Source organism: Nelusetta ayraudi, unplaced genomic scaffold (genome assembly GCF_046127955.1).
Source record: "Nelusetta ayraudi isolate G7.1 ecotype Tasmania unplaced genomic scaffold, CSIRO-AGI_Nayr_v1 ptg000082l, whole genome shotgun sequence".
In the NCBI taxonomy this organism is placed as follows: domain Eukaryota; kingdom Metazoa; phylum Chordata; class Actinopteri; order Tetraodontiformes; family Monacanthidae; genus Nelusetta; species Nelusetta ayraudi.
Genome location: NW_027466132.1, coordinates 745,587 through 770,783, shown reverse-complemented (window position 1 = coordinate 770,783; position 25,197 = coordinate 745,587). Strand labels below are relative to the sequence as shown.

Below are 25,197 nucleotides of genomic sequence, written 5' to 3'. Positions count from 1 at the left end.
TGATAGTCTGATTACAGGCCTTCTGGCGCTCCCTAAAAACCAATTAAAGCGCCTCCCGTTTCGTCTATACAGTCGCAGCAAAATGCACTTAAAATTTGAGTCGTTTTTTCCTTAAGTTATCGCTGCTCGCTGCTGCCTTCCTTCCCCCTCAATCTCATAACTGCAAAGGATCGGAGTCAACAGCCGAGTGTCTAGAGGCTCAGATAATCAAAATGTTTTGCTCCGGTGGAAAGAAGTCGCCTCAGCATCCACAACACGGTGGGCGGACGCTTGGATTCAAGGCCGCGCAGCCGACGCCTGTTTTCTCGGCAGCTTCCGGCCACATTGTGAGACGTCTTTCTCCCTGAAAGAGAAAAGAGAAGCAAGTGAAAAGGAACCGTAGTAGAGCAAAGGAGGCTGTTGTGCCAATATGTTCAATATTTTTCTCTCTTTTTTCCACGACTTGGTCAAGGTCTCCTGTTGCGTAGAGGTGTTAACGTGCTCTCTCCTCTGGAGCCTCTAGGAGCTGTAATTAATCAGAAAAGCGCGACTCTTGTAATGTGCGTCAAGGAGAGGTAACAGCTTATTATCGCAGGAAAGATTATGTGAGTTCAGCGAGTGCCGGTTTCCAGCAAAAAACTGATTTGCATAAGAGCGGCCAAATCAGAGAGTCCAGCGCCGCCTAACGGGATGAAAGTTCCTGGACCCTCCTCTTCCTGGACCCTCCTCTTCCTGGAACCCCTGGCGGTGCGGGAAGCCGAGTTCTGCTACGATATGTTAGCCCACTGTTTGGTGCCAGGTTGAAAAAACCTTGGGCCAACTGCGTTGAAGAATAAACAGGCAGGTTTTTTTTTCAGTTTGGAAAAAAGAAACATTTGAACTGAGTAGAAGAAGGGAGCGTCTTCTCTGCTGGTTGCACAATTTGCCTCGTTTTAACAAAATTGCACAATTGGGTTTTGCGGCAAGTCGCTTAAAAAGTACAAATCTGGGGGTACGTTTGCGGTGTGCTGATTTCATCCAACCATCCATCCAACCATCCATCCCTCCACCCTTCATCCATCCATCCATACTTTCATCCATCCATTCATCCATCCAATCAATCTACCTATTCATCCATTCCATCCATCCTTCTATCTATCTATCCATCCATGAAATCATCCATCCATCCAGCCAGCCAATCAATCTACCTATACATCCATCCAGCCATCCATCCGTTCATCCACCCATTTATCCATCCATCCGTTGCTTTCTATCAGCGCTCATGCTGCACTCGGGCTGGCAGGGTTGCTGGTGTCCATCCCAGCTATTCATGTTGGGGTGAAGCAGGGTTACACCCTGGAGTGGTTTCTCAGTTAATGGCAGGGCCACATGGAGAAAAAAAGCACCAATGTAAAAATTCAACAATGAAAATCGCAACCCTGTTGCGGCCTCTGTGGGGAAAAAAAAAACCCTCCACTACTACTGCTAGTGCGCTACTCTTGGAGAAATGGTTTAAACTTCAATGTCATTTAAATGTCTCGCTTTAAATCGGCTCTTGCTTTAGAGAAGCTGCAAAAGGAAAAAAAAAAATCCAATCCCTCCTGATGCTTGCGGGACTCGGCGCTAAGTTCTGGCTCGCATGGACGCTCGACTGTTTACGCGCCGCATGATAATTAGGGATGAATCAGTGTTTTCTCTGCCTTTGGATTCACATCCAAAGGACGTTTCCCCCCCCTCGCCTGCGCGTCGCCGACGTCGGGGCTCATCTCTGAGCTGTTGTTTCATGTGAGATTTATTTGTAAATGAATCGCACTCCCCCCTTTCCTCTTTTCCCCTTTCTTTGAACTCCCTCGTTGCCGTTTTTGGCTTTTTCCGCATTAATCGGTGGAAGAGAACGAGCGCGGCGGCGCATCCGACACAGATGCGTGGACGGACAGACGGGAGCGCCTCGCTTCGCCGTGCTGCCACGCATGCAAAGAGACGCGATGCGTAATCCTATTAAGGGTAATCAGCGTGGATTGCGTCGGGGGGGAAAAGTCCCCCCGCCCCGCCGTTGGAGATCCATCAAATTAGTCTAGACTTTGTAAATGAAACCGTTGGTGAAAGTCTATGAGCTCACTCTCCCTGTCACTCCCTCCTTCCTCCCTCTCTCTCTTCCTCTCCCAGGGCGTGCCTCCAGCTGATCACTGACTGTCCCCGGGTCATCCAGGACGAGCTGGACCTCGTCACCGCCCTCAGCCAACTGGAGGACTTTGGCGTGAGCATCCTGCCGCTGCAAGGTACCGCGCGCGTCTGAGTGACGCTCGTTAGTAGCTGCGTTTCCATCACCCCCAGAGTTGCGCAAAACCTAAATATTGCAATAGAAAACTGGTAATGGAAACACCTAAACTTGGAAAAACCTCTCAAATGTCACTAAAAGGTTTTTTTTCGCTCGCATCAGGTGATTTTTCAGACGTATTGATATCGAGGTATATCGCAAAAGTGTCATGGAAAGACTTTTTTCCCCGCATTTTTGGAGCAACACACACACACAATTTTTTTTACTCTACCTGAGCCGTCAGTATTCTCCTCCTCGTCTCGTCCTTTTCCCTCGATGCACGACTTCCCCCACCGCAGCACTTTTTTAAGGGGTCGTTGTTGTTAAAAGGAGCCGCGCAGCTGCATTAAACTGTTTTTTGCCACCGTCCTCCCTCGACGCCTCACCTCCTGAACCGAGGTGCTGTTTTTCTCCGAGGCCTGCGTTTTGTCCTCCACACCTGCCTTTTTTTTCACCCTCATCAGATAAGGCTGCCAGCATGATGTCATAAACTGCCACCTTCCTCTCTCTTTTTTTTTTTGCATGTTATCGCCTCATTTTTTTTTTCATTTTTTGTTTTCACCTTTTTCGTCTTTTCCTTTCTCACTTGCCCGTCTCCTCTTTCCCCTCGGCCCAGAGGCGGGATTTGTTTTGCCGGCTTACCTGGAGGCAAAGTGCAAAAACTGTACAGCATGAAAAAGAAAAGGAGGAAAAACTGCAACACAGGAAAGACACTGAAATTATTCATGTTTGTTTTTATTTTTTTATTAAAAGATTATGATCTCGGAACTGGCTCCAGGGCTTTCAGTTCCCAGCGATGCCTGAAGACTTTTTTTTTTTTAACTTCGGAAAAGCAGAAGCTGTATCCCTGTAAATTCCCACGCTGCCAACATACAATCAACATGCAACGCTGGTGGAAGACCTCCTCCCAATCCAGTTGATTTTGACCCTGAATTCAGATTGTCACTGAACATCTAAGACCTCAAAGGTGCTGCCTGGATTCTTGGACATCTATGTCCCTCAGTGGTGGCTCCATGCTCTCAGTCTGGGACTCGTTCTGCCAGACACAGAGAAAATCGGTCTTGCCAAATCATTATTTTTGCTTTTCAAACGGCTCCTAAAAAACTGTGACTACAAACAGACTTTTAATGTCATTCTGTCTCCTGTGCGCTGCCACCTCGGAGTTGGGAATAGGGAAAAAAATTTCCCTCGACTCCCCCAGAGAAGGCTTGCAGATATTTAAACAGTTTGTGTTGGATTTGTAAATTCCCAACTTTGCTTTTCATACACTTTCGAGTCTCACTTCATCGGCTGAGCTTTACTTTTTCTTTTTAACTTTCCTGAAATGAAATCGTCACTCCATTAAAAGGTATGAGCGCGTGTGATACCTCTCAGGCGGCCTTCGCTCACACCACCTTGGCGACGACTCTCACAGCCCTCCCCTCCCGGAGTTCCCTCGAGGCTTCGCCCCGGGTCATGCCGACCCAAAAATACTCAGCAGCATGTTGAGAGAGCGCCGAGGCCTTCGGAGGCACTAAACTTTCAGAGCAAGTGCAAAAAAAAAAAAAAGATATGGGAATGGATTTCTCTTTTTTTTCTTCTTCCCCGCATTCAAAATGCATCAAAGTGAAAAAGCCTTCCAGCTATTATTCAGATGAAATGCAGATTTTTAATGTGAAACGGTGCCCTTTGAGTTCCTAGAAAACCCGCAAACATTGAGCTGTGTTGGATCTGATGAGTGTTTTTAACACCATAGAGTTTCCCATCAGCATGTGAGCATTACAGTGAACACTTGAATACTCAGTTTTTGTCATTTGAGTCACTATCTGTGTTTTCATTAACCCCTAGCAATAGCGCGAAACAATTTGTTCTGGACTTGCTGGTCACTAACATCACCAAAATACAAAAAGGTTGCACCTTGCCACCCATGACTTCTGACCACTGTTTTTATTTTTGCCCCGAATGAAAGTCTAATCAATAATTGTTTGCTTATTCACTTGTTGAGGTGCAGTATTTTATTGTCTTTTGTCTCGTCAGCCTTGTTCACGCAAGCAGCTCATAACGTCTCACCCGTGTCTCCCCTCTATACTCCCCCCCCCCCCCCCCCCCCGTCTCACCCTTCCAGTGCGGCTGCGCTCCGACCGGCTGTCCCTCATCGAGGAGTGCGTCGCCGAGTGCCCCACGGCCTACAGGCAGTCCAACACGCTGCTCAGCCTGGCGTCGCTGCTCAGGGTCGCAGGTACCATCCTACTCACACACACACACACACACACACACACACACACTGAAGCCAACGTCTTCCAACATCCCTGGCAAAATGCGGTTTCGTCACGCTTAAAAGAGACACAAGCGTTACGTAAGGGGTGAAAGTTGCGTTCTCTGGCGGCGGTCTTGATGACAAAAGTGGTGAGAAGAAGCGGGAGCGGGTCGCCCACGTGAGGCGCAGAGACTCGGCTGAGACCGCGCGGCTGCTTTGTGCGCCGAAGGTTTTAAAAAACGCGCTGGGATTCATCTCAATCAGCGACATTGAAGCTTTGCAAACGCAGAGGAATATGAATACACACACACATACACACACACACACACACACACACACACACACACACACACACCTGGAGGAGGACGCACGTTTTACTCCTCGGGCATATCACTCTCTCTCGTGCTCCGTCTTGGATCTTCCCTCTCTTTTTCGCTGACTTTTCGGCTTGATGGGAGAAAACTTTGGTGAATCTCAACACGCTGGCATGAAAGTGAGCGACGAGCCCAGCAACATGTAGAAGTTCATCATGTTAGGTCGGCTGGAGAGGAGGGGAAGAATACACTGAAAAGGGTGTCACCTCCTGCTTCCGTTGTGAAGAAACACAGATGCATTGTTCCCCCAACTGTAACATGGATGTATTTGAAGAACTGGATTCCAGCGATTTCTTCAGCGATTGCCCCCAGTGGCCTCTTGAGGTACTGCAGCAAGAAAAATGGTCAAAACTGCGCATGCTCCATGGGCTCATTAATGCGGAAGTCTTAAACTTTGTCGGCGTGTGGACTGTAGTTGCCAAGGGCTACCACTAGCCTGTTGCTGATGTCAGTGGGAGCTCACAGCATCCCGCAGCACGTGGGAGAAATAAAGTGTGAAATGCTGCCTGCTCTGGGAAACGGTGCCACCTCGGTGTTCCCACTTGCCTCAGCCTTTGTTTTTGTTTCTTGCTCTTTTCAGGAACGTCGCCTCGTCTCTCCTCCTCCTCCTCCTCTTGTCCCCGCTAACCCCGAGATGATGGGCGTTGGGTGGGGCGCAAATAAACACATTTTTAAATAAATAAATTCAGCGGCTTTTGAAGGGCTCCAGGCTCCGGGGGCTCTGTGGTGAATATTTAATGCAGGTATATCGCCAGCACGCCGCTTTTAAAAACCCCCGGGGTTTGGGCTGCTGCCTGGCTTCACAGAAATCCACCGTAAATCATGGAGCAAAGTCGTTTGGGGCGGGACGGTGGGGGGGAGAAAAAAAAAAAAAGAAGTGAAAAAAAAAAACAAAACTGCACGTTGGCAAAAAAAAAAAAAAAAAAACCCAGCACGCAAAAACTTGCCCGTCTAAATAAATCAATAATGGTTTTATTCCAATATGAAGTGGAGTTTTTTTCTCTCTCGCTGTTTGCTGTGTTTCTGACATTTCTCACCTTTTCATCACGCGCTTTGATTCCATCTTCAAAGACAGGCAGAGAGGCCCAAGACGTCCGTTGTAAGACCGCTTGAAACCCGCCAGGGCGTGCACATGCATGTGCACACGCACACAAACACACACCAGCGGTACACACAAATGCATCTGTATTGACGAGGCGGTGTTTGATGCCCGTTGGTCCACTCATTCACGAGGTGTTTGACTAACCACGCTTTTGTGGTAAACACTGCATTACCAGCTGTCACTCAAACACACATACGTGCACACACGTGCACGCACACACACACAGCGACGCGATGACCCTGGACCTCTCCAACCTCTGTTGCACGTCTTCATCTCAGGCAGCTGCTCTTTGATCGTTGCCGTTCAGGTTTTTTTTGATCGCCTCCTATCTCTCTCCTCTCCTTCTTCTTCTCCCCCCCCCCTTTTTTTGTTTATCGCGCTTTGCCGGAGATCAAAGGTTGTCCCGAGCCGCCGCATGAATGTTAACGGCGCGTATCCAGTCGCGGACGAGATGTCCAATCCAGATTCATTCCTGCTTCACCCGACAGCAGACCGACCCATTTTTTCCTACCGTGTGTGTGTGTGTGTGTGTGTGTGTGTGTGTGTGTGTGTGTGTGTGTGTGTGTGTGTGTGTGTGTGTGTGTGTGTGTGTGTGTGTGTGTGTGTGTGTGTGTGTGTGTGTGTGTGTGTGTGTTATATTTTCTGCTCCTTCTTTGAGCCTAATGGAGGCTGCAGTAACCTCGGCTGTGGCAGACACTGATTAATATGTAATATAGACCCTGTCTGTCAGTCTGTGGTGCAGGAATACATTCCACCCTTGAGTCTGTCTGTGTCTGTGTGTGTGTGTGTGTGTGTGTGTGTGTGTGTGTGTGTGTGTGTGTGTGTGTGTGTGTGTGTGTGTGTGTGTGTGTGTTCATACTGAGATGTAATGAGAGATTTATTAAGCCTGATGTTGTAGAAGACATCCTGGATTATGAGCTTTGCTGTTTTGCGTGTTGCCTCTGACATGTTGACATTTCTCGAGACATACAAGAGAAAAAAAAAAAATCTGAGGATTTTTATGCCCCGCATCCTTCCAGGCGTTAATGTCAGCTGTGCTTATGTGCGTGTGTGTCTGCGTGTCTGTGTGCATGCACAGGAGACGACAAGGCCACGAGGAAAGGCCAGGTGCTGACCCTGCTGGCCGAGCAGGCTCTCCAGTGTCTGGACTTCAAGGCCTCGTTCATCCACTGTCAGGACCTCATGGCCGCAGGTACGTCGTGGTCGTCGGACGTCATTTAAAGTGACTGATGAAGCCCCAAAAATGTTCCCGTTTACATGGAAACGACTGAAAACAATGTAGTACCTATGCCAGGCCTAGTGTGGCGCCGCAAGTTTACTCCCTGAGTGCGGAAGAAGAAGAAGAAGAAGAAGACCTTTTTCTTTTTGATTATTTGTAAAAAAAAAAAAAACAACGTGTGTTGTGTAAATGCGAAAAAAGTGTTTCCATGACTTTACACTATTCCTCTACATGGATACGTCTGAAAAACCTCCTGATGAGAGCAACAAAACCTTTTTGCCATATGTGAGAGGTTTTTCCAAGTTTAAGTGTTTCCATGACTGGTTTCTTATTGCGATATTTAGGTTTTGCGCAATTATAGTGGTGAGGGAAACGCAGCTGTTGAGTTACAGTGGGAGGTTTCTCACTGATCCAATTAAGTAATATACATTTCCTAGCCAAAAATAAGAGTTTGAGTGATTTTAATCTTTTGTCCCTTTTTGTTTTTATTCTTTAACTTCCCTCTTCAAGTATGTGCATGTGTACTTGAGGTTTGTTTTTTTAATGTGTGCCCTCCCCCTCCCCCCCCGCCCCCCCCGCCCCCCCGAACGCCATGTTTTGATCATTTTAATCCATGTCGCGCCACCTCTTCCCCGACTCGCCCGACCTCCGCTCACCTTGGCCCGCCTCGCTCCGCCGCCGTCTGTTCCCTCTGCGCAGGTTACAGCCCGGCGTGGGAGGTGTGCAGCCTGCTGGGTCAGTGCGAGGGCTACGCAGCGCTGGAGGCGCGGCAGGAGCTTTTAGCCTTCTCCCTGACTCACTGCCCCCCCGTCAGCATCCACGGTCTGCTGGCCGCCTCCAGCCACCTGCAGACTCAGGTCTCTCCGCCGTTTTTTTTCCTTTGTCTCTGCTTTTTTTTTTTAAAAAAAAAAAACAAAAACAAAAACAAAACAGACGTTTTGGCTTCTCTGTCTGCAACTTCAGCCTGTAAATGTTATTGATTTGAAGCTGCGCTCGGCGCCCCGGCGAGAGAAACAATATTTGGTACAAAATGATACGAATCAACAAAGGACTTGCGCCTGGAGATTTTTTACGGATCGAGTCAGACATGAAGTCATTAGCAGAAGCAGCAGAGCTGCTGTTGTTGCAGATTTCATCAAATATTATAAAGCCGGCCTTTTCACTTGATTCACTTACGTCTTTGTTATTCTTACTTCCGATGTCCTTGATCATATCGTCGGCTCAAGCTCTGACTTGTAAACAAAAAAGAGATTTACAGAGAAACACTCACGTAGCCCGAGGCTTTATTTGGATCAGAGTTTTTCTTCAAAATAGAAAAATGGACAAAAAGACAAGTGGAAAAAAAAAGAAGGATAAAACGGCACAAGATTACAGTATTTAGACGACGCAGAGAGAATCTGACAGATGATTTCGAGAGACAAAGAGCGGCCCCATTTTCACAAACGCACTGTCACCGCCCTACAGGTGCTGTACCGGGCCGTTAACTACCAGATGGAACCCGAAGAGCCGAAGAGCGAAGTCGACGGGGCCGACCAGGCCAAGGTTTGTGTGTCGTCGCCCTTTTCTCTTGTTGTTGTCGTTGTCACTCCTCCTCTTCTTCCGTGCCCCGCCCCCTGCTTCGCTCCTCCGACCACCGCCTTTCATTGGCCTTGATTCATTTTGTGTGTTTTCCTGTTGCTCCATATTTGATGAGGTGTAAATCCAGTGTTAGGTCTGTTCATCTCCCCTGGTTTATTCATGCATCATCTTTATCGCGCCTTGAGTGGGCGTTAATGTTTCATGACTTCTTTGACTCCCCCCCGCACACACACACACACACACACACACACACACACAACCTCACCTCCACACACCCACTCTCTCACTCGTTTGAAGGTGCGTCGCTTTTATCATCACGCCGGCGTCTTTGCTTCTCACACGCGTGTATTTAAACCCCTTCGTACGTCTGAGTTGGGTTCTGTTTCTTCTCACCCGGTTGTTCTAACGGACATCGTCATGTATATTTGTGTTGAGGTTCTTTTCACTCCCAGAGCCACAGCCTCCAGCCACTCCCTTCATAATGAAGTATTGATGAAAGGCTCAAAGCGATTTGGCCTCGGCCCACTGGACGCCTAAATTGGGTTTTCATTTTAACTTCTGTTGTGATACAACTGAGACATTATGGAAAAAAAGGAATGCGCCGTAATAGTCGGACTCGCCCTGGTACCAATTTCATTCCCAAAAGTTGGACTAACTTGGACTTTAAAGACCGTGAGGTTTTGCGTCTCCACTTTTACCATCATCATTATGTATCTTGGACTCCAGGAGCTCATCAGCTTTTACCCAGGAGCTGTTGACTGTGCGGTGCAGACGAGGACTAAAGGGCAGCTGCTTTTTTTTTTTTTAAGAGAGCTTCCTCAGATTTGTGAAAGTCTTCTGCTGCGATTCGATATCCATTATGCCGCCTTGTGTGTATTACCTCAGGGCCTCTTAAAACATTAGGAAGGGTGCTACAGTGACGGCCTGGGGCTACCAAACATGTCTTGCACATCTCTTGAGCCTTTTTTTCTCACATTTTAATATCGGTCATTACAGATTCTCGTTAAATCTGCCTAGATTAAGTATATTTTTGTTTGTCTGAATCCTCTTCCGAGATAGAAACATGAGACCAGGCCACATGTTCTCTTCTTGCAACTGGTCACATTAACGTCATTGTATAATTTACCAATAGATAGAATAGCCTCACATTGCTCGACATTTCGACGCTACAACAACGCTGGATGTTGTGTTACGGAACTGTCCTCTTTCGACACCGCACCGCCCGCCCGCCCTTGGTTATGCACATTTCCTCACGGGCCGCCAACTGCGAGCGTGCGTCCTACCGGTTGCCGAGTGCAGAGTGGGTTCTGTAACGACAGTGCACAGTGTGCGTTCCAAATCCCTTTTGTTGCGCGCACAGCGGAACTGACAGACACCACAAGCTCCTCTCTGAGTGAAGTGTCCCCCTCAAGTGCCCTATTTGAAAAGCACAACACACGCCAGAGCGATCCACCGCTTCAACATTTCATCACACAAAGGCTGATTTTTGTTTTGGTTTTATAATTCAGTACTAGATAGAAGATTTGGAGGAGGTCCCTTCTGTTTTATCAGAAAGGCTATAGCAGCCTTAAGTGCTGGCACTGGGATTACTGAGACCTTCAAAGCACGACGCTGGAATGTGCTGTCCCAAGTATTTCTGCCTCGGTAGGCTGTAATAAAGTCTGCAGGCAAACAGACTTCATCGGCCACTGATACAATATACAGCGATATGTCATCTATGTGTCTGTATTTGACTTTACCTTTACTGTGGTGCGCCGCTCTTGTGGTAGTGGTGCCCGGTGGGGTTTGATCCAGGTTTTTCCACAAAGTCTCCGCCTGGGCGCGAGGTGGATTTTCATTTCCTGTGAAATTGTCCGATAGAAATGGAAACGTGTCGTGTCAAAGCTCCAATATATTGCGAGAACGTTTGGGTGCTTGCTCGAGGTTGGAAATTGGAAAAAGGACAGAAAACCCTTTTTTGTGGGGGCTCAGAGTACCAGTCTCACAGGGACTTTTTTGTGATTGAGGTGTTTTGTGCAATTGTGTGTTTTGCAAAAATCTGTAAAGAAAGCGTGTATAGCAACTGGACTAGCCTAGCATAGCTTAGCCTAACATGTTTTTGATTCTGAGGCTGAAAACAACTTGGACTTTATACCGTGGGTACTGAGGGACATCTGGGCGCCCCTCAATGTTTTAGCCATGTGGACAAAATGACCCAAAGTCTGAAAACTTTCAGAAAAGCCGCCAACTAAGGCAGCAAGCGTCTATCTAACGTTGCATGGGATACATGCCACTCGTCCCATTCCAGGGCTGTGCACGTGCTTCCTCGAAAAATATTTTTTCCCGATTCACGATCCCTGGCCGAATATTTTTCTTTAAAGTTGCGACCACGTCGCCTTAATCTCATTTATTTTTCCTTCTTCCCCAGGCCTTGGCTCCTTCTGCCTTGTCCTCCCCCGTGGGCTCAGCGGGGGACCTCCTTCACAGGACCACCGCTAAGACCATGGAGGTGCTGACCACCACGGGCATGACCACCAAGGCCGTGCTGTTGGCCGTGGGCGACCACCGCTGGTGGAAGGAATCTCTCAACTACCTCCGACCTCTGCATGTAAGAACCCCCACTGTGTGTGTGTGTGTGTGTGTGTGTGTGTGTGTGTGTGTGTGTGTGTGTGTGTGTGTGTGTGTGTGTGTGTGTGTGAGAGAGAGAGAGAGAGTTTAGTTATGTCCATATCGGGGACTATAACCAGCACACACACCAGTTGATTGGGGACGCCATTGTGTGTGTGTGTGTGTGTGTTTTAAATTGATCTTTGTTGCAGCAGATGATGCTTTCCCTCGGCCAGGCTCTACTAAACAAGGCAGCCAGTCTGTTGCTAACTCGGCGTCTGCGGTTGTTATGTGTTGCAATGCGAATGTCGACGGACTCCAGAATTCCTGTTGATCAGTTTCTCGTTGCGCTCAAACCATCATTAGGGCCCCAAATTAGGTCGCAAGTTTTGGCATTTGCCCCGCCCTCGTCCAGCCAAAACAACCAATCAAGAGCCCGTCGGATGGTCCCATTACCAGACACTCGCTACCTGTTGAATATTTTAATAACTCCAGTTTGCCTGTAGCTGCTGCTGCTGCTGCTGCGGCTGGCGGCAGAGATTAATGATGCCGCCGTCCTGGGCGGCGGCTGGAGGTGCGGGAGGAGGGAAACCAGGGGGCGCTAGTAGCTGTCAGGGAGAGAGAGCCGACTGCGCTGTGGGCTCGTCGTGAAAGTTTAATGATGTGTTGATGGCTCTTCAGGGTCGCCACGAGGGAGCCAGCAGTCGCGAAGGGTCTTGTGAGAACTCCAACCTGGAGCGTCAAGGCTGCGGCCCCTTTTATCAGGATGTCATCCATGACGCCTGCGTGGACCCGGTGAGTGGCTTGTTATTTTTCATCCCTTCTCCTTTTTCCCTTCTTTCTCTTCCTCTCATTCTTCTTCTTCTTGTTGCCGTTTACCTCAGGAGACTTTTTGAAATTGCATCAAAAATACCCCGGTGGCTTTCTCGCTTTAAGGCCTTTAATTAGTCCCCCTCCCTCACTCGGCTATTTTCTCTGATGACTTATGAATTCCTTTAAGAATGCTGTTCCGTTGAAATGAATATTGATTTTATTTTTCTCTGCGACCAAGTGGTTTAATTCTTGCCGGTGTTTTGGTTGCGCAGGATGTGGAGAACCATCATTCTCCACATCTCGGTAGCACGGCGTGAATTTTTATAAAAGAAAAAAAAATTCTGAGGGAGGAAGTCGTGGAAGTGAGAACAAAGGTGGGAAACTCAGTGGTTTGACCTTCTTTCCCTCTCAGAAGACCATCGGCAACTGCAAGAGCGGAGGACGCGAGGGGTGGGGGGCAAACACAGAAGGCCGATACATCTTTTTTGCCTGACATTTTAATAGGCCTCTCTACAATCCCTTCCCGTCCCCGGCCTTCATCCATCTTCCATCATCCGTCTACCAATAGCGCCCCTCCTCCAGACCCCCTCCCACTCCCATCCGTCTCTCTGATCAATGGGAGTGTTTTTTTTTTTATTTTATTTGTTGTTATTTTTTTTAGGCTTTTTTTTCCCCCTCTCTCTTTACCCGAACACTTTGGATGAGGCACTCTGAGGAGGCATACGAGGCTGATTGAGAGGGACGGAGATGTGAGTCGGACCGGACAGAAAGACGGATGCCGCTAGCGTGACAGTGACAGACGGGGAACTCCTCGCCGACCCCATTTGCTCGCGGGCCGCCGGTGGAGCGATCCTGCCTGCCTCCCTGATAATTGAGGAATTAGGCGGCATGCGAGGGTTCTATAAACGAATTATCAACGGGCCCCCGTTGTTAAAAGAACTGATTATCCTCCGAGGTTCATTTGTTTACGCCGTTTCCCATCTGTCGCGACTCCTCGAGAATGAGGTCGTGGCGTCGCCCTAATCGCATCTTCTCGCATCTCTGGCTTCCGCCGCCGCTGGTGTATATTCACTTCTCGCTCTCCCTTCTGCGCTCTGACTTTTAGAGCCAAGATGTGTACACGTGTGATGCGGAGGTGCCGCAGGAGACCTTTGCCGAGGTTCTGCTGAGAACCGGCAAGCTGGCCGAGGCCCAATCCGAAGGACGAACACCGTTTCCAGCTACGGAGGGTGAGTGTGGGCCTACATTTTTAACAACTGTTTGCATGTACACTGGAGTACTGTATGTATTTTTTGTTTTTCTACGTAGAAGCACGCCGCTACATCAGCTGCAAAAATGTGGCCATGAGCTCAACTTGGTCCTGGCAAGTTGTCATTTTGTGCAGTCAGAAATCCAAGCTTGGGCTGATATTTCATCGATTTGAATATTGCAATATTTGGTATTACTGAATATCAAAATATTTGCCATCATATGCCATTATATTTGCCATCGTATCAATATAAATTTTTTTCGCAATATTGATCATCAAACAGTTTGCTAAAGCACCACTGGACTTTTATTTTGAAAGGATAATGTACGCGAAACTTTGTATATGCATGCAACGTTTTCTAAATACACGGACATGGAGAATTAATCACAAAGAAAACTAAAAAGTTTGGCAACATTTCTGCTCTACATCTGGGGAAAATAGCAAGCGAAAGAATTTAGATGAAGCCATATGTCGCCTTTGCTGCAAACAGGTGAGCCATTAATTCTTAGTCTAAAGCGACTCGTTAATCACAAGCAACCCCCGAACCTCACCTCCCCCCAGTCTGAAGTTGAGTTGCCTTATGCCAGTTGCTCCACCACTTAATGTAGTAGACCCATCAGCAAGAGACTGAACATCTAACTACTGTGGACCACGGGGGTCAGAAAATGCACAATGTTGCATTAAATAAGACGCAGAGTTCAGCCTGAACTCACAAAGTTGCTCAGACTCAACAGGGAAGCCGGGGGTCACTGTTTGTTTTCCCCCCATGCTCTCTGTTCGGCTTCACTGCGGCTGAAAAACTCCAGCGTTTCAGGGACGTCGTGACACCGGTGTCACAGTGATACGGCAAAGTTGACAAGGCTATTACTTTATCCTTGCAAAACATTGATTTTGATGGTTCCCAGCCGAGAAAGTTAGCAGAAGGGTGCTTTTACTACAGGCCACGCTGAGCAGAACGCCGGCAGATTGAGCTCAGCCCAGACTGCAGTCATCACTCACTGTCGCGGCTGTCCCGCAGACACATGACAACCCCATCCACTCCATCAAAAATTGGTTTTGGGTCTGAGTTTCAGTCTGTGCTCAAAACATATCTAATATAATCAGATTTTTTTTGTATTCTTTATCTTTGATTGTAATTCCAGATATTTTTTGAAAATGACGTCACCGCCGGCCTCTATAGAAGAAAAGTGCAGTTGCTCTGTTGTGAAAAAACAAAGGATCTTTTTTTTTTTTCAATCTATTATCTGCTGTCAGCGTTAACACGTTAATTGCAATTAGTTACAATCCATAATCCGCGTTAATTTATTTTTAATTGCATTTCAAACTTAAGCCCTTTTGTCCCTTTTACCAACCCCGTAGTTGGCCCCTCTGACCGATTTCTGGTAAGAAGTGCTTCACATTATGGGCTTGAAATGCAAAAAAACAGAATTTTACACGTGTAATTCTGACCGCGATTACTCGCAATTAACCATGAAGATTCTGCGATTAATCGCGAAATTAATCGTTTGACAGCCCTAGTCAATATATTATCTGTCAGTCTGTCCATCTGTCTGTACATCCATCTGTCCGCTCATCTACCATCTGTCTGTCAGTCCAGCCATCGATTCTGCCTTTCATCTGTTCATCCATTCATCTTTACACTCATCCATCATCCATCCGTCCATCCATCCATCCCTCCCAGCTCGTCCTCGGCTGTGAGTGAGGGCTGCATCCTGTCCCCCCGGCTTGTGCGTTCACATTAATCAAACTCGGCCCATCCAAAGTATAAAACGGCCGCGTTCCCTTCGTCTTGCAGCCATGTCGCGGCCTCGTGTCTGTATTTATAGCTCCGTGTTTGTCCAGCCGCAGGCTGCAGTGTCAGCATCGCTTAGATCGACCAACCGGCTTCGTCACCATCCTGGCCGAGTGACGTCCGATCTGTCCGCGTTATTTTCGGCAGCTTTATTCTGCCGTGACAGGCTGCCTCATTTGGCCTCTTTACAGTCCTTTTTTTTTGGTGGCGGGGGGGAGTCGCATCTGGTGTTTAAGTCGCAAAATTGATTGTGAAAGGAAAAAAAAAACACAACAAATAGAGGGGGGGGAGCGAGCGCGTTCCTAAGTCTCTGAAGCCGGCCAGCCGAGTCGTGCCTAACTCGAGCTGAATCGTGCTGTTTGGCAGCGCCGCTCCTCGTCGCGGTCCAGCGGACGCGGCTTGGCGAGGCGGAGCGGGACGGGACGTTACGGGGTGAATTGATTAATTAATGTGGATCCGCGCGTCCCGCCGCAGCGGTAAATAATGACACCGCGCCGCGGCGACAGCTGAGAGATAGCGGCCAGTCAAAACATCACGGCGTGATGGATCGCAGCTGCCCTGCCGAAATCAATGCCGCTGCAAAAATAAAAGACGTGTGTGTGTGTGTGCGTGTGTTTGAATACTAATGCGAAGGCCACGGATGAGTGAAAAGACCGGCGCACCGTGTCCACGCCGTCGCTCACGCACAACCACCCTGTCCCGCTGTCAGCGCTCAAATAAATATCTCCCTTTTCTGATGACTGTGGGTGAACCTTGTGGGATACACCTGTTTTTCAGCCGTTTGCCTTTAATTGTGGGTAACTGAGTTAATCCACCATCCATTTAGTCTACTCGCCAATTTTCTCTTTATTTGCGTCGACTTTATTCATGAAATTTTGACTTTATTCATGAAATTTTGACTTTATTCATGAAATTTCTTAAAACTCAAAGTGAAAGATTTTTTTTTTTTTCTCTTCTTGGGCCCAAATACGTTCCCGCCCGAGCTGCTGCAGAGTGTCCGGGTAGAAAAGTCGTCCGTCTGTCCGTCCCTCCGATAACGGCTGGCGATGGATTGACTTTGTATCGGCTCCCTAGTGACACCCACCAGACCCTTCTTAAAAACAGACGGGGAGTTGGCCTTTTGGAAAATAAACACATTGATTTTTTTATGCCATGCGATAAGGACACACACACACACACACACACACACACACACACACACACACACACACACACACCCCTCTGGCTACATGTCGGTGGAGTCTCTAATCACTTGGTTTTTCCGATACAGGTAAAATGTAGAAGAGGAGCAGAAAGTCTCTCCTTCCATCCCACGTATAATTTGAGATGAGGAGTGTGTTGTGTGTGTATGTGTGCGTGCGCGTGTGTCAGGTTGAAGCACACACTCACACGCACACACGTACGCACTGTCACTTTATCCTGTCTGTCATATCCTCTCCCTCTCTATATCTCCAAAGCAAAGACGCTGTCTCCTTTTAAGTCAGGGTTATCTGCGTTCTGTGTGTGTGTGTGTGTGTGTGTGTGTTTGAGAGAGAGTGTGTCTCTGCTGTGGTGTGTGTGCGCGTGTTCGTGTTTACCCCTGTGGTAATTCCTGTCCCGATGGTATCAGTAGCTTTAGAGAGGCGTGTAATCAGCTCTTTCTGAGGTGTAGCTCATTGAGACCCGGCGGCGAGGAGGAGGTGTAGAGAGGCAGGAGGAGGAGGAGGGGGAGGGGAATGAAGAGAGGAGGAGAGGAGGAGGAGAGAGGAAAGAGGAGGGCGGGAGCTGTTGTAGTCGTTTAAAGGGGCGCCGTCTTCTGCTGGCAGATGCACGCCACGCAAGTAACCTGCAGCTACATGTGTCAGGTGTTTGCAGGTCCTTGCGTGTGCATGTGTGTGTGCGTGTGTGTCCCTGCCCCGTGCCTTCAGCGTCTCTCCCCTGCCTTCCCTCCCTCCTGCCTTTTTGTCCACGCTCTACTTTCCTCTGTCTGTTCCATTTTGTCTCAGGCTCTTATCACCAGCGCAGGCTTTTGTTCTCCTCGGGTCTGAGACTACAAAGTGATCCGGTCCGGCCTCGCTCGGCGCCACCGCCGCCGCTGCTGCCGCCACCGCTGCTGCCCCCACCGCTGCTCTCCTGCACGGTGAGGGAGCCGCCTGGTCGGTGGGAGGCAGATTAACCAGACGGTGTTTTGCAACATTTGCGGCGCGTCCTTGTCGTTGCCGCGGCCCGTTACGATCTCCCTCGGTTGGAATCAGGGTCTACCTGAGTCTCTGGTTTGACTCCAAATCCCATCAGCCTTAGGGAGGCCGAAGGAAATGAGACGATGATGCTTCTTTGTGTGTGTTTGTTTGCTTGTTTTTAAAGCTGACTAAAAACTAACCACTCACATCTGTTTTGTAACGTGGAGGCAGATATGAAGAAAAAAAAAAAAAGGCCACTGGGTGAATCGTCTGTGACATTCAAGTGGATCAATTGTATTTGTTATTTGTGGAAGTGCGAGATTGTGTCTTGAGCCTGAACTCTTGCTGAGGCTAGTCGGTACAAACAAGAAAAAAAAAGTCATGTGGAGAAAAAAAAAGATTTACTGAAAAAAACCCTTTATTGATTTTTTTTCGATCCTTTTAACCCTTTAATGTGAACAAGACACAGTTGTTGTCACACAGGCTCGAACATCGACAGAACAGGATGAGAGCAGGCCGACGATGGATGGATGATGGATGATGGATGGATGATGGATGAATGGATGGATTGCTGCCATTCAGTTCAGTTCAACTGCAGCGTGAGCTCTCTGTAGCTGCAGCTTCCTTCCTTTCTTCTTCTGTTCTCAGGGAAGCCAGCAGCAGCTGCTTCCCGGTTGACAAAGCTGATTGGTTATGGAATCTTATGCAAACCCACTTGTTCTCTGGCTGAGAACAAGTGTCCGTTGGTGAGATTTCAGAGTTTGGGCAAAGAGACCGAAAGCAAAGTGAACAGCGAACTCATGAGTCAACGTCAAATTAGCCTCCACGCTGAGATCGCTTCTGTTTTCCAGCACGCCTGCTGCCTGTTGGCACACGCATATTGTGCCGCGTCGCGTGGCGCAGATCGAAGAGATGTTTTTACCGGCATGCATCATTAGAAGTCATTGTGCGAGGCGAGCTCCGGGAAACGTTGTGATTGTCAAAAAAATGAATAAAATAAAAAACTCCCTTTGTCTGGGGGTAATTACGCATTAGTGCGACGTGGGCAGCGGAAAACAGAAAAAAAAGAAAATCTCTAGTAATTGTCATATTGTGGTAACTATTGAAATGCTGTAAATTAGCCTCTTTTTCTGGCAGAATGAATTCCTGTAAACAATGGAGATAATTGACCGCCCCCCCCTCCTGAATTCGCTAGTAGCTGGTGTGGATTTTGTGTAGCGCAGCAGCCGCATTTCAGAACATTTGTTCACAGTTCTAACAAGCTGAAATTACAAACCGGGCCTGATTTGGCTTGTTAGCTCGTCCCAACAGCTTGTAACCTGCCTATACACATATACGTGACATGCAGAAACTCTTTTTTTGCTGCAGTACCTCGAGTGGCCACTGGGAAAAATCGGCGCGCTGCCATATTGCCAGTCCGGTAACCAGTTCTTCTAATACATCCATGCTCGGAGCCCAATGTGATGTCTTTGGTTGCAACCGGTTGAGGTCCTTGCTGGCGAATTTCCGTCAATTTCAGCCTTTGTTTATTTGCTTCAGTTCAGTTCCGTCTCTGCCGGCGCTAATTTGGCTTTCAGGGGATTCGACAACATTAAAGCGCACTTGGGTTGTACTCATCTGGAGAGCACTTGTGAAAAAAAACATTTGCGACAGGAACGAGGGGGCGGGTATGAAATGGGTTTGAATAATGAAGGTCGTCTTTTTGAGAAACCGATAGATGCTCGCAAAACGCACGCACGACAGCCGGCTGAGAGGACGACGCAATTCCAGACTCCAGGAGGAGAATTCTAAATGACTTTGTCCTTCTCCATATTACATCTGTTTTTCCCCCTCTTCTCTTCTTCGTCCGACCCGTAGGGGGTGTCCTCTGTCTGACGGTGGTCTCTGTGCCCCACAGAATGCAGAGACTCCTCCACCCGCCTCAGCGGTTGCCTGTTAAGCGGTTGCCTCCTGCTCTGACTCAACTCATCCTCCTCTTTCTCATCTCTTTTCTTCTCCTCCCTTCCGTCCCTTCACTCTAGTTTTGCTGCAGCTGGCCAACGATGCCTTTCCCAGGGACATGATGCTGGCGCTGTCCTACTTGCTGGCCCTGCCTCAGGTAAACGCACACACACACACACACACACACACACATACATCGGTCATGTGCACGGCTCCAGGCTGGAGTGATTCAAAGCAGCTGAAGTTATATTTGCAGCGAAAATCCCGGCAAATGTTGATGCACACAAAAAATAAAGTTCTCTTAATAATAGATATTGTAACATAAGCAGGAACAGGAAGAGGAATATCACAAAATAGGACGATTTTATTCTGTCCTGCCATCGGCTCACTTTTCTTTCATCCGTCCCTACATCCACAGTGTGAATATTTTTTCTCTTTTTTTTCCCTCCAGGTGCTGGATGCCAACAAGTGTTTTGAGAAGCAGTGTCACTCTGCCTTGACGCTCCAGCTGGCCGCCTACTACTACTCCCTGCAGATCTACTCCCATCTCAGCCCCTGCTTCAAGAACAAGAACCACACTCTCTACCAGGTATGCATGAGGTTGTCCCCCATAAGGCAACGTATAGATAAATGAATGAATGAATGAGTAAATAAATACCCCCCCTAAAGGCAGTCAAACAATCAGCATGTGTATGTTTCAAAGCGACAAAGTAAGTGCAATCAATTCCTTCATTCAGTTCACACTACTAAACCACTTCATTCAGATTAGCTCCCTCTTTCTTAAATGTCTCCAACTCTGCACGGCCGAGAGATCCTGGCGGGAAGCGCAGAGACTCGCAGAGAGCGCTGGCGGCTCCGTCAGGGGGCTGACGCTGAGAATAATACAAAAAAATTACTCTGACCTTTTCTTTGAGTGGACTGTGACTCTCGTGGGTTTTAGCCCGGGTGTGGAGAGAGAGAGGAGGGGGAGGAGGGAGGAGGAGGGAGGAGGGCGGGCAGTGGAGGTAAAACGCTAAAATAAAAGGACGGAAGAGAGAGAGAGAGGCCAGCAGGAATTGCTGATAAGTGTGTGCCAGTTGACATTCAAGGACAGCGGTGAGCGCGGAAGAAAAAAAAAAGAAAAAAAGAAGAGAAACAGGCGCGCAAGCACTCACCACTTCAACAAGTTGGGGTTGAGGATGCACACACACACAGACCCGCTGTCCCACATCCTAATGGTAGCAATCACTCCCCCACCTCCTGCCTCAAGTGAAGTTCAAGTCCATTAACTTAAAATGTATTCCTCCTCTGCGCTCCACTTTGGTATTTGCGCCTTCATTTTCGGCTCGTTTATCCTGTTTTTGTCACTTCCTTTGAACTTTTCCTTCGGCACGCTGGCGCCCTGCACTCTGCGGCGGTTGCCCCCGCCGCCGCGCCGGTGTTACTTTATCCCACCCGGCAACACGGGCACGACATCGCGAGTGCAACGGCCCCGCACGAACTGCGGGGCGAGATGTTTCGCCCGCCCAGTGGCGAGAGATTAACTGTGACATTCCCGCATAATTGGCCGTTGAAGAAAACAAACCAACAGCAACAGTAAGCAGCAGACTGTCGCTAGCGGGCCAGTGATGGAACATGAGTACATTTATATTGTTCGATAGATGGATAGATTGATAGACTATTGCTGCACTCATTATTTACATTCATCATCAAAAAATGCTTCAAAGTATTTACAAACCAGATATAAATTCAAAAAGTACAACCTAAATACTAGCAATGACATTCCAAGATGAGCAACAAGTTGATGCCACGACAGAAATCACATTGACGATAAAGGGTTTTTGGCCTTGAAATGATCCACTGTTGACTGACTTCCAGGCTGTTCGGTCGTCTCCCTCCCGTCCAGACAAAAAGTCTGAGGCGTGACGACACGCTGGCTGACTTTTCCATTATTCCCCCCCGAGAGTAACGAGGCGGTCTCGCACCGCAAGTTTTCATGAGACCGCTGCAAAGTGGCCGTTTGTGAAATACCTCCACTATCCGCTGTTATGGGTCTGGTACACACTCGCATATATATGTATGTGAAGTTGTGTCAACAGATTCTTTGTTTTAGTTTAATTACGTTAAACTTGGGACACAGCCATGGTTCGAGTTGCATTGTGGGTATTACTCGGTATAGAGGAAGCCTACAAACCATGGATGTATGAAAGAACTGGATACCAAACTAGCAATATGGCGACGCGCTGATTTTTCCCAGTGGCCACTCGAGCTACTGCAGCAAAAAAAAATCCCATGGTTCCAAAAAGCGTTTTCCCCATTGACCGCAATACAAAAATAAACGCCTTTGAAAACAGGACGACTGCGACCTGAAACGCGGTTCAAAGCTCTCTGTGCCTCTGGTGGGGCTTGCCGCTGCTGCTCCTGTCATGTGATCCACCCCTGTCTCGGCCGCCATCTTCAATGCCACCCTTCGTCCCCACAACAAAATAAAGTCCACACGTCCACCCTGTTCCTCGCTTCGGCCGCCTCCTCATTAGACGCACTGTATACGGCATTTGTAGCATTAGCGTTAATGAGGCCGTCGACCATATAGAAGAATGTTCGGCATGACACGAACACGAGCATCGCGATCGTTTGCTAATTTACTCCCACGAGAGGGAAGGCATGTCTGTTTCCCCCCCGACGCGTCGCTCAGGGGATGGAGCGAGCGAGCGAGACGGTGTTAGTGATAATGAAGTTAAGTTTATAATGGAGGTTTTAATGTGTGTGTGTGTGCGTGTGATGGCCTAATGATTGCGCACACGGGGAGACAATGTTGTCGTAACACATGTAAAGTACCCCCGCGTTGGATGTTGTAATGCAAGAATGCGGCGGGCGGCAAGATGAAAGGATTTATGGAGCGTTTGTGAAAACATGAAGAGGCTTCATGTTGGCGATAAAGGGTTTTTGGCCTTGAAGTGATTCACCGTTGACCGAGCTCCAGGCTGTTCGGCCTGAAGATTTCTGATTTAAAAAAAAAAAGTAATAAATATACACTACCAGTCAGAAGTTTGGACACACCTTCTCATGGAATGTTTTTTTTGTTTTTTTTTAATCTTTACAACGTTCTACACTGCAGATAGATACTGAAGACATTAAATACATGAGCAGGATATATGTAATTATGCAGCAAAGAAAACACGTTAAATAACTCTAAATATGCTTTTTATGAAAGGTGGCTATCTTGAAAAATTTAAATATAAAACATGTTTGAGTTATTTTTCACTTTTGTTGTTTCCTACATAATTCCATGTGTGTTCATTCATAGTTTTGATGCCTTCAGTGAGACACTGCAATGTCAATAGTCATGAGAATGAAAGAAAAGACATTGAATTCATAGGGTGTGTCCAAACTTTTGACTGGTAGTGTGTATATATACACATTCATTCATTTGTTTACAGGCTTGCACACCCCGTAAAACAGCTAATAAAGAATTCCCAAGTCAATGTACGCAATTCCGGCTCTATTTTTTTATCTGCTTGAAGCACGTTGACGACTGAAACGTGACGCTGCGGGTAAGATTAAAAGTGAAATGCGAGCGCGGCGGAGAGAAATCAAGGTGGAGACGTCGCACTTTGTAGTCCGACGGTGTTTCCTGTGATGCGGCGTCATCACAGGGAGGGAGGGAGGGAATGAGACACCCGCGGCGCCCCGGCAACATGTATCATCCGCGTATCAGGCGAAATTCAATTAAACTTTACACGCGGTTTCCGCCCGGCGGTCTTTGAAGGCGGACCGGCGGCTCATTAAGGTTCTTTAGGAATAAAAAAGGAGGAGAATTAAGACGAGATGAAGACAAAACATAGAGCCAGTGCGACAGAGCGATGTCATCAGTGACTTTTTAGTCTCAGAGAACTGATTGTTGAGAGGGAGGGGGACTGAGGGAGTGGTGGGGGTTGAGGCAGGTAAATAATGAGAGGGTGGAGTGAGAAGGGATGGAGTGATGCAAGAGAATCGCGGCGTTTAGAGCAGCTGGAGGATGAAGCGGCGAGACAGCCGGCGGGGGGATTGAGCCAAGAAAGTGGGTGGAGAGAATGCAAACAGCGTTTCATCATGAAAGTCGTATTTGAGCGCAGCTCAATCTGCCGTCACTCAAGGCTTCCAGGAGGCTTTCAGCCGCCTCTCCCTCTTCTCTCCTCCTCTCCTCTTTCTCCAACTTCTTCATTTTCCTCCCCTTAAACATCACATCTTTACCCTCCATATTGCCTTTTCTTTTCCATACTCTTCCTCATAATTTCCCTTTTTTCCGTCCATTTCCTTTTCTCTCCTTTTATCCATTACCCCCTCTTCCCTTCTCTACCTTCCCTCACACTTTCTTCTCTCCTCCGTTTCCATCCTGACCTTTCTTATCCCCTTTTACCTTCTTTCCAGTCGCTTTTGTTCCCCTTCGCTTCCATTCCTCTCGCTCTCCTTTGCTTTTCTTTGCTTCTCTATCCAACACTTTTTATCCTCTTTTCGTTCTCTCTGTCCTCACCTCACCTTCCCACCTCCCTCCACCCACCCACCGCCCTCTCCCTCCCTCCCTCTCTCTCCCCCCTCCTGTGAACTGACTCTTCCTGCGACTGGCAAAAAGACTTCATTTATAGGGATGCACGAACAGAGAGCAGACACACGCGCGCGCGCACACACACACACACACACACACACACACACACACACACACGTACACACTCACACTCGCTCAGACACATTTCCAGCAGCCATAATTACCTCATGCAAATAGGATGAACAAATAAGCCGCCTCCCCCGCCGGGGCCGCAGCATGGGAGATGTCAGAGAGCACAATTCATTTGATTAGACCGGAGCGGATGAGAGGCCTCCCTCGTGCACCTGTAATTTCCTGTGCACGGCGCGCTCGGTCAGTGCGATCTAAGTGCTTCTGGATCAGGGTGCAAATTATTGGTAACATTCAGCCCCTCCAGCCACCACCAACACCACCACTCCCACCACCACCCCCAGGTGGCCTTTCTTTCCTCTTCTGATGGAACAAAGAGGTGCGTGATGCGTTTGTTTTTTTCTGGATGAGAATTCAGGAAAAAAGCAAATATGTTTTTGCCCTCCGCCCCCGCTCCTCCCCAGTCATTCTCTTGTTTCCGTAGTGTTGAGTGGTTGGTTTTTAATTATTGTGAATTGCCTCATCAGGTTGTCTCAGCCTCACATTACTGTTTCCTAACAGTAGGTTTGTGTCTCCAGTCGCTCAGTGAACTGCTTCTTTTGCTCTTCAGGAGTGCTAAAAAACAAACAAAAACAAAACAAAACTGGAAATCAGCCCTTTGTGATGTCACAAAGGGCAACAATGACTTTGTACCAGGTGAAGCCCCTCCCCCACGCCTGCTGTTGGTTCCCCCATTTGAGTCCTTTCTTGGTTTTTGCTGCATCTGAAACACGTGGAAGGTCCAGCAAAGCAACAGTTGTTACTGGAAAATACACACTGAGCATTTTGGTGGGAGGCTGTAAACAGAGGGCTAAATAGATGTGTTGCGTTTTTTTTCCCCCATTGGGGGACCAGGTGTATAATGAAGACCAGACCAGCTAAAATGTGATGCTACGGAAAAGGACAAAACCATTGACACTTAAAAAGTTCAAATTGTAGCGTTACACCATTCTGTTTCCAGGCTGACCCCAAGGAGCTGATCCGGTTGGTCACGCAACACGTGTCGGCCTACTCAGACTGGCCCGAGGAGCTGCAGCAGCTGATTAGCCAGCTGCGCCTGTACAACGAGCGGCTGACCGACTTCACCCAGGCCCAGGTGCTACAGGGGCTCGGCCGTGGCGTCGACGTGCAGCGCTTCAGCTCCGACCCCGACTACAAGAAGGAGACCATCCTCGGCCTCACCGAGTCAGTATGGAGGGAT

At 48.1% G+C, this 25,197-nt stretch overlaps 1 protein-coding gene across 1 annotated transcript in view; it reads left to right on the top strand.

The window, feature by feature from the left end:
- Nucleotides 1–25,197, top strand: part of nbas (NBAS subunit of NRZ tethering complex) — a 123,521-nt gene that overhangs the window by 49,797 nt on the left and 48,527 nt on the right. The window contains exons 32-42 of the mRNA XM_076044719.1: nt 2,125–2,237; nt 4,380–4,493; nt 7,066–7,179; nt 7,906–8,063; nt 8,671–8,748; nt 11,192–11,371; nt 12,052–12,165; nt 13,289–13,412; nt 19,405–19,481; nt 19,776–19,913; nt 24,958–25,181. Of these exons, the coding sequence (XP_075900834.1) occupies nt 2,125–2,237; nt 4,380–4,493; nt 7,066–7,179; nt 7,906–8,063; nt 8,671–8,748; nt 11,192–11,371; nt 12,052–12,165; nt 13,289–13,412; nt 19,405–19,481; nt 19,776–19,913; nt 24,958–25,181 (1,434 nt within the window). The remainder of the gene's footprint in view (nt 1–2,124; nt 2,238–4,379; nt 4,494–7,065; nt 7,180–7,905; nt 8,064–8,670; nt 8,749–11,191; nt 11,372–12,051; nt 12,166–13,288; nt 13,413–19,404; nt 19,482–19,775; nt 19,914–24,957; nt 25,182–25,197) is intronic.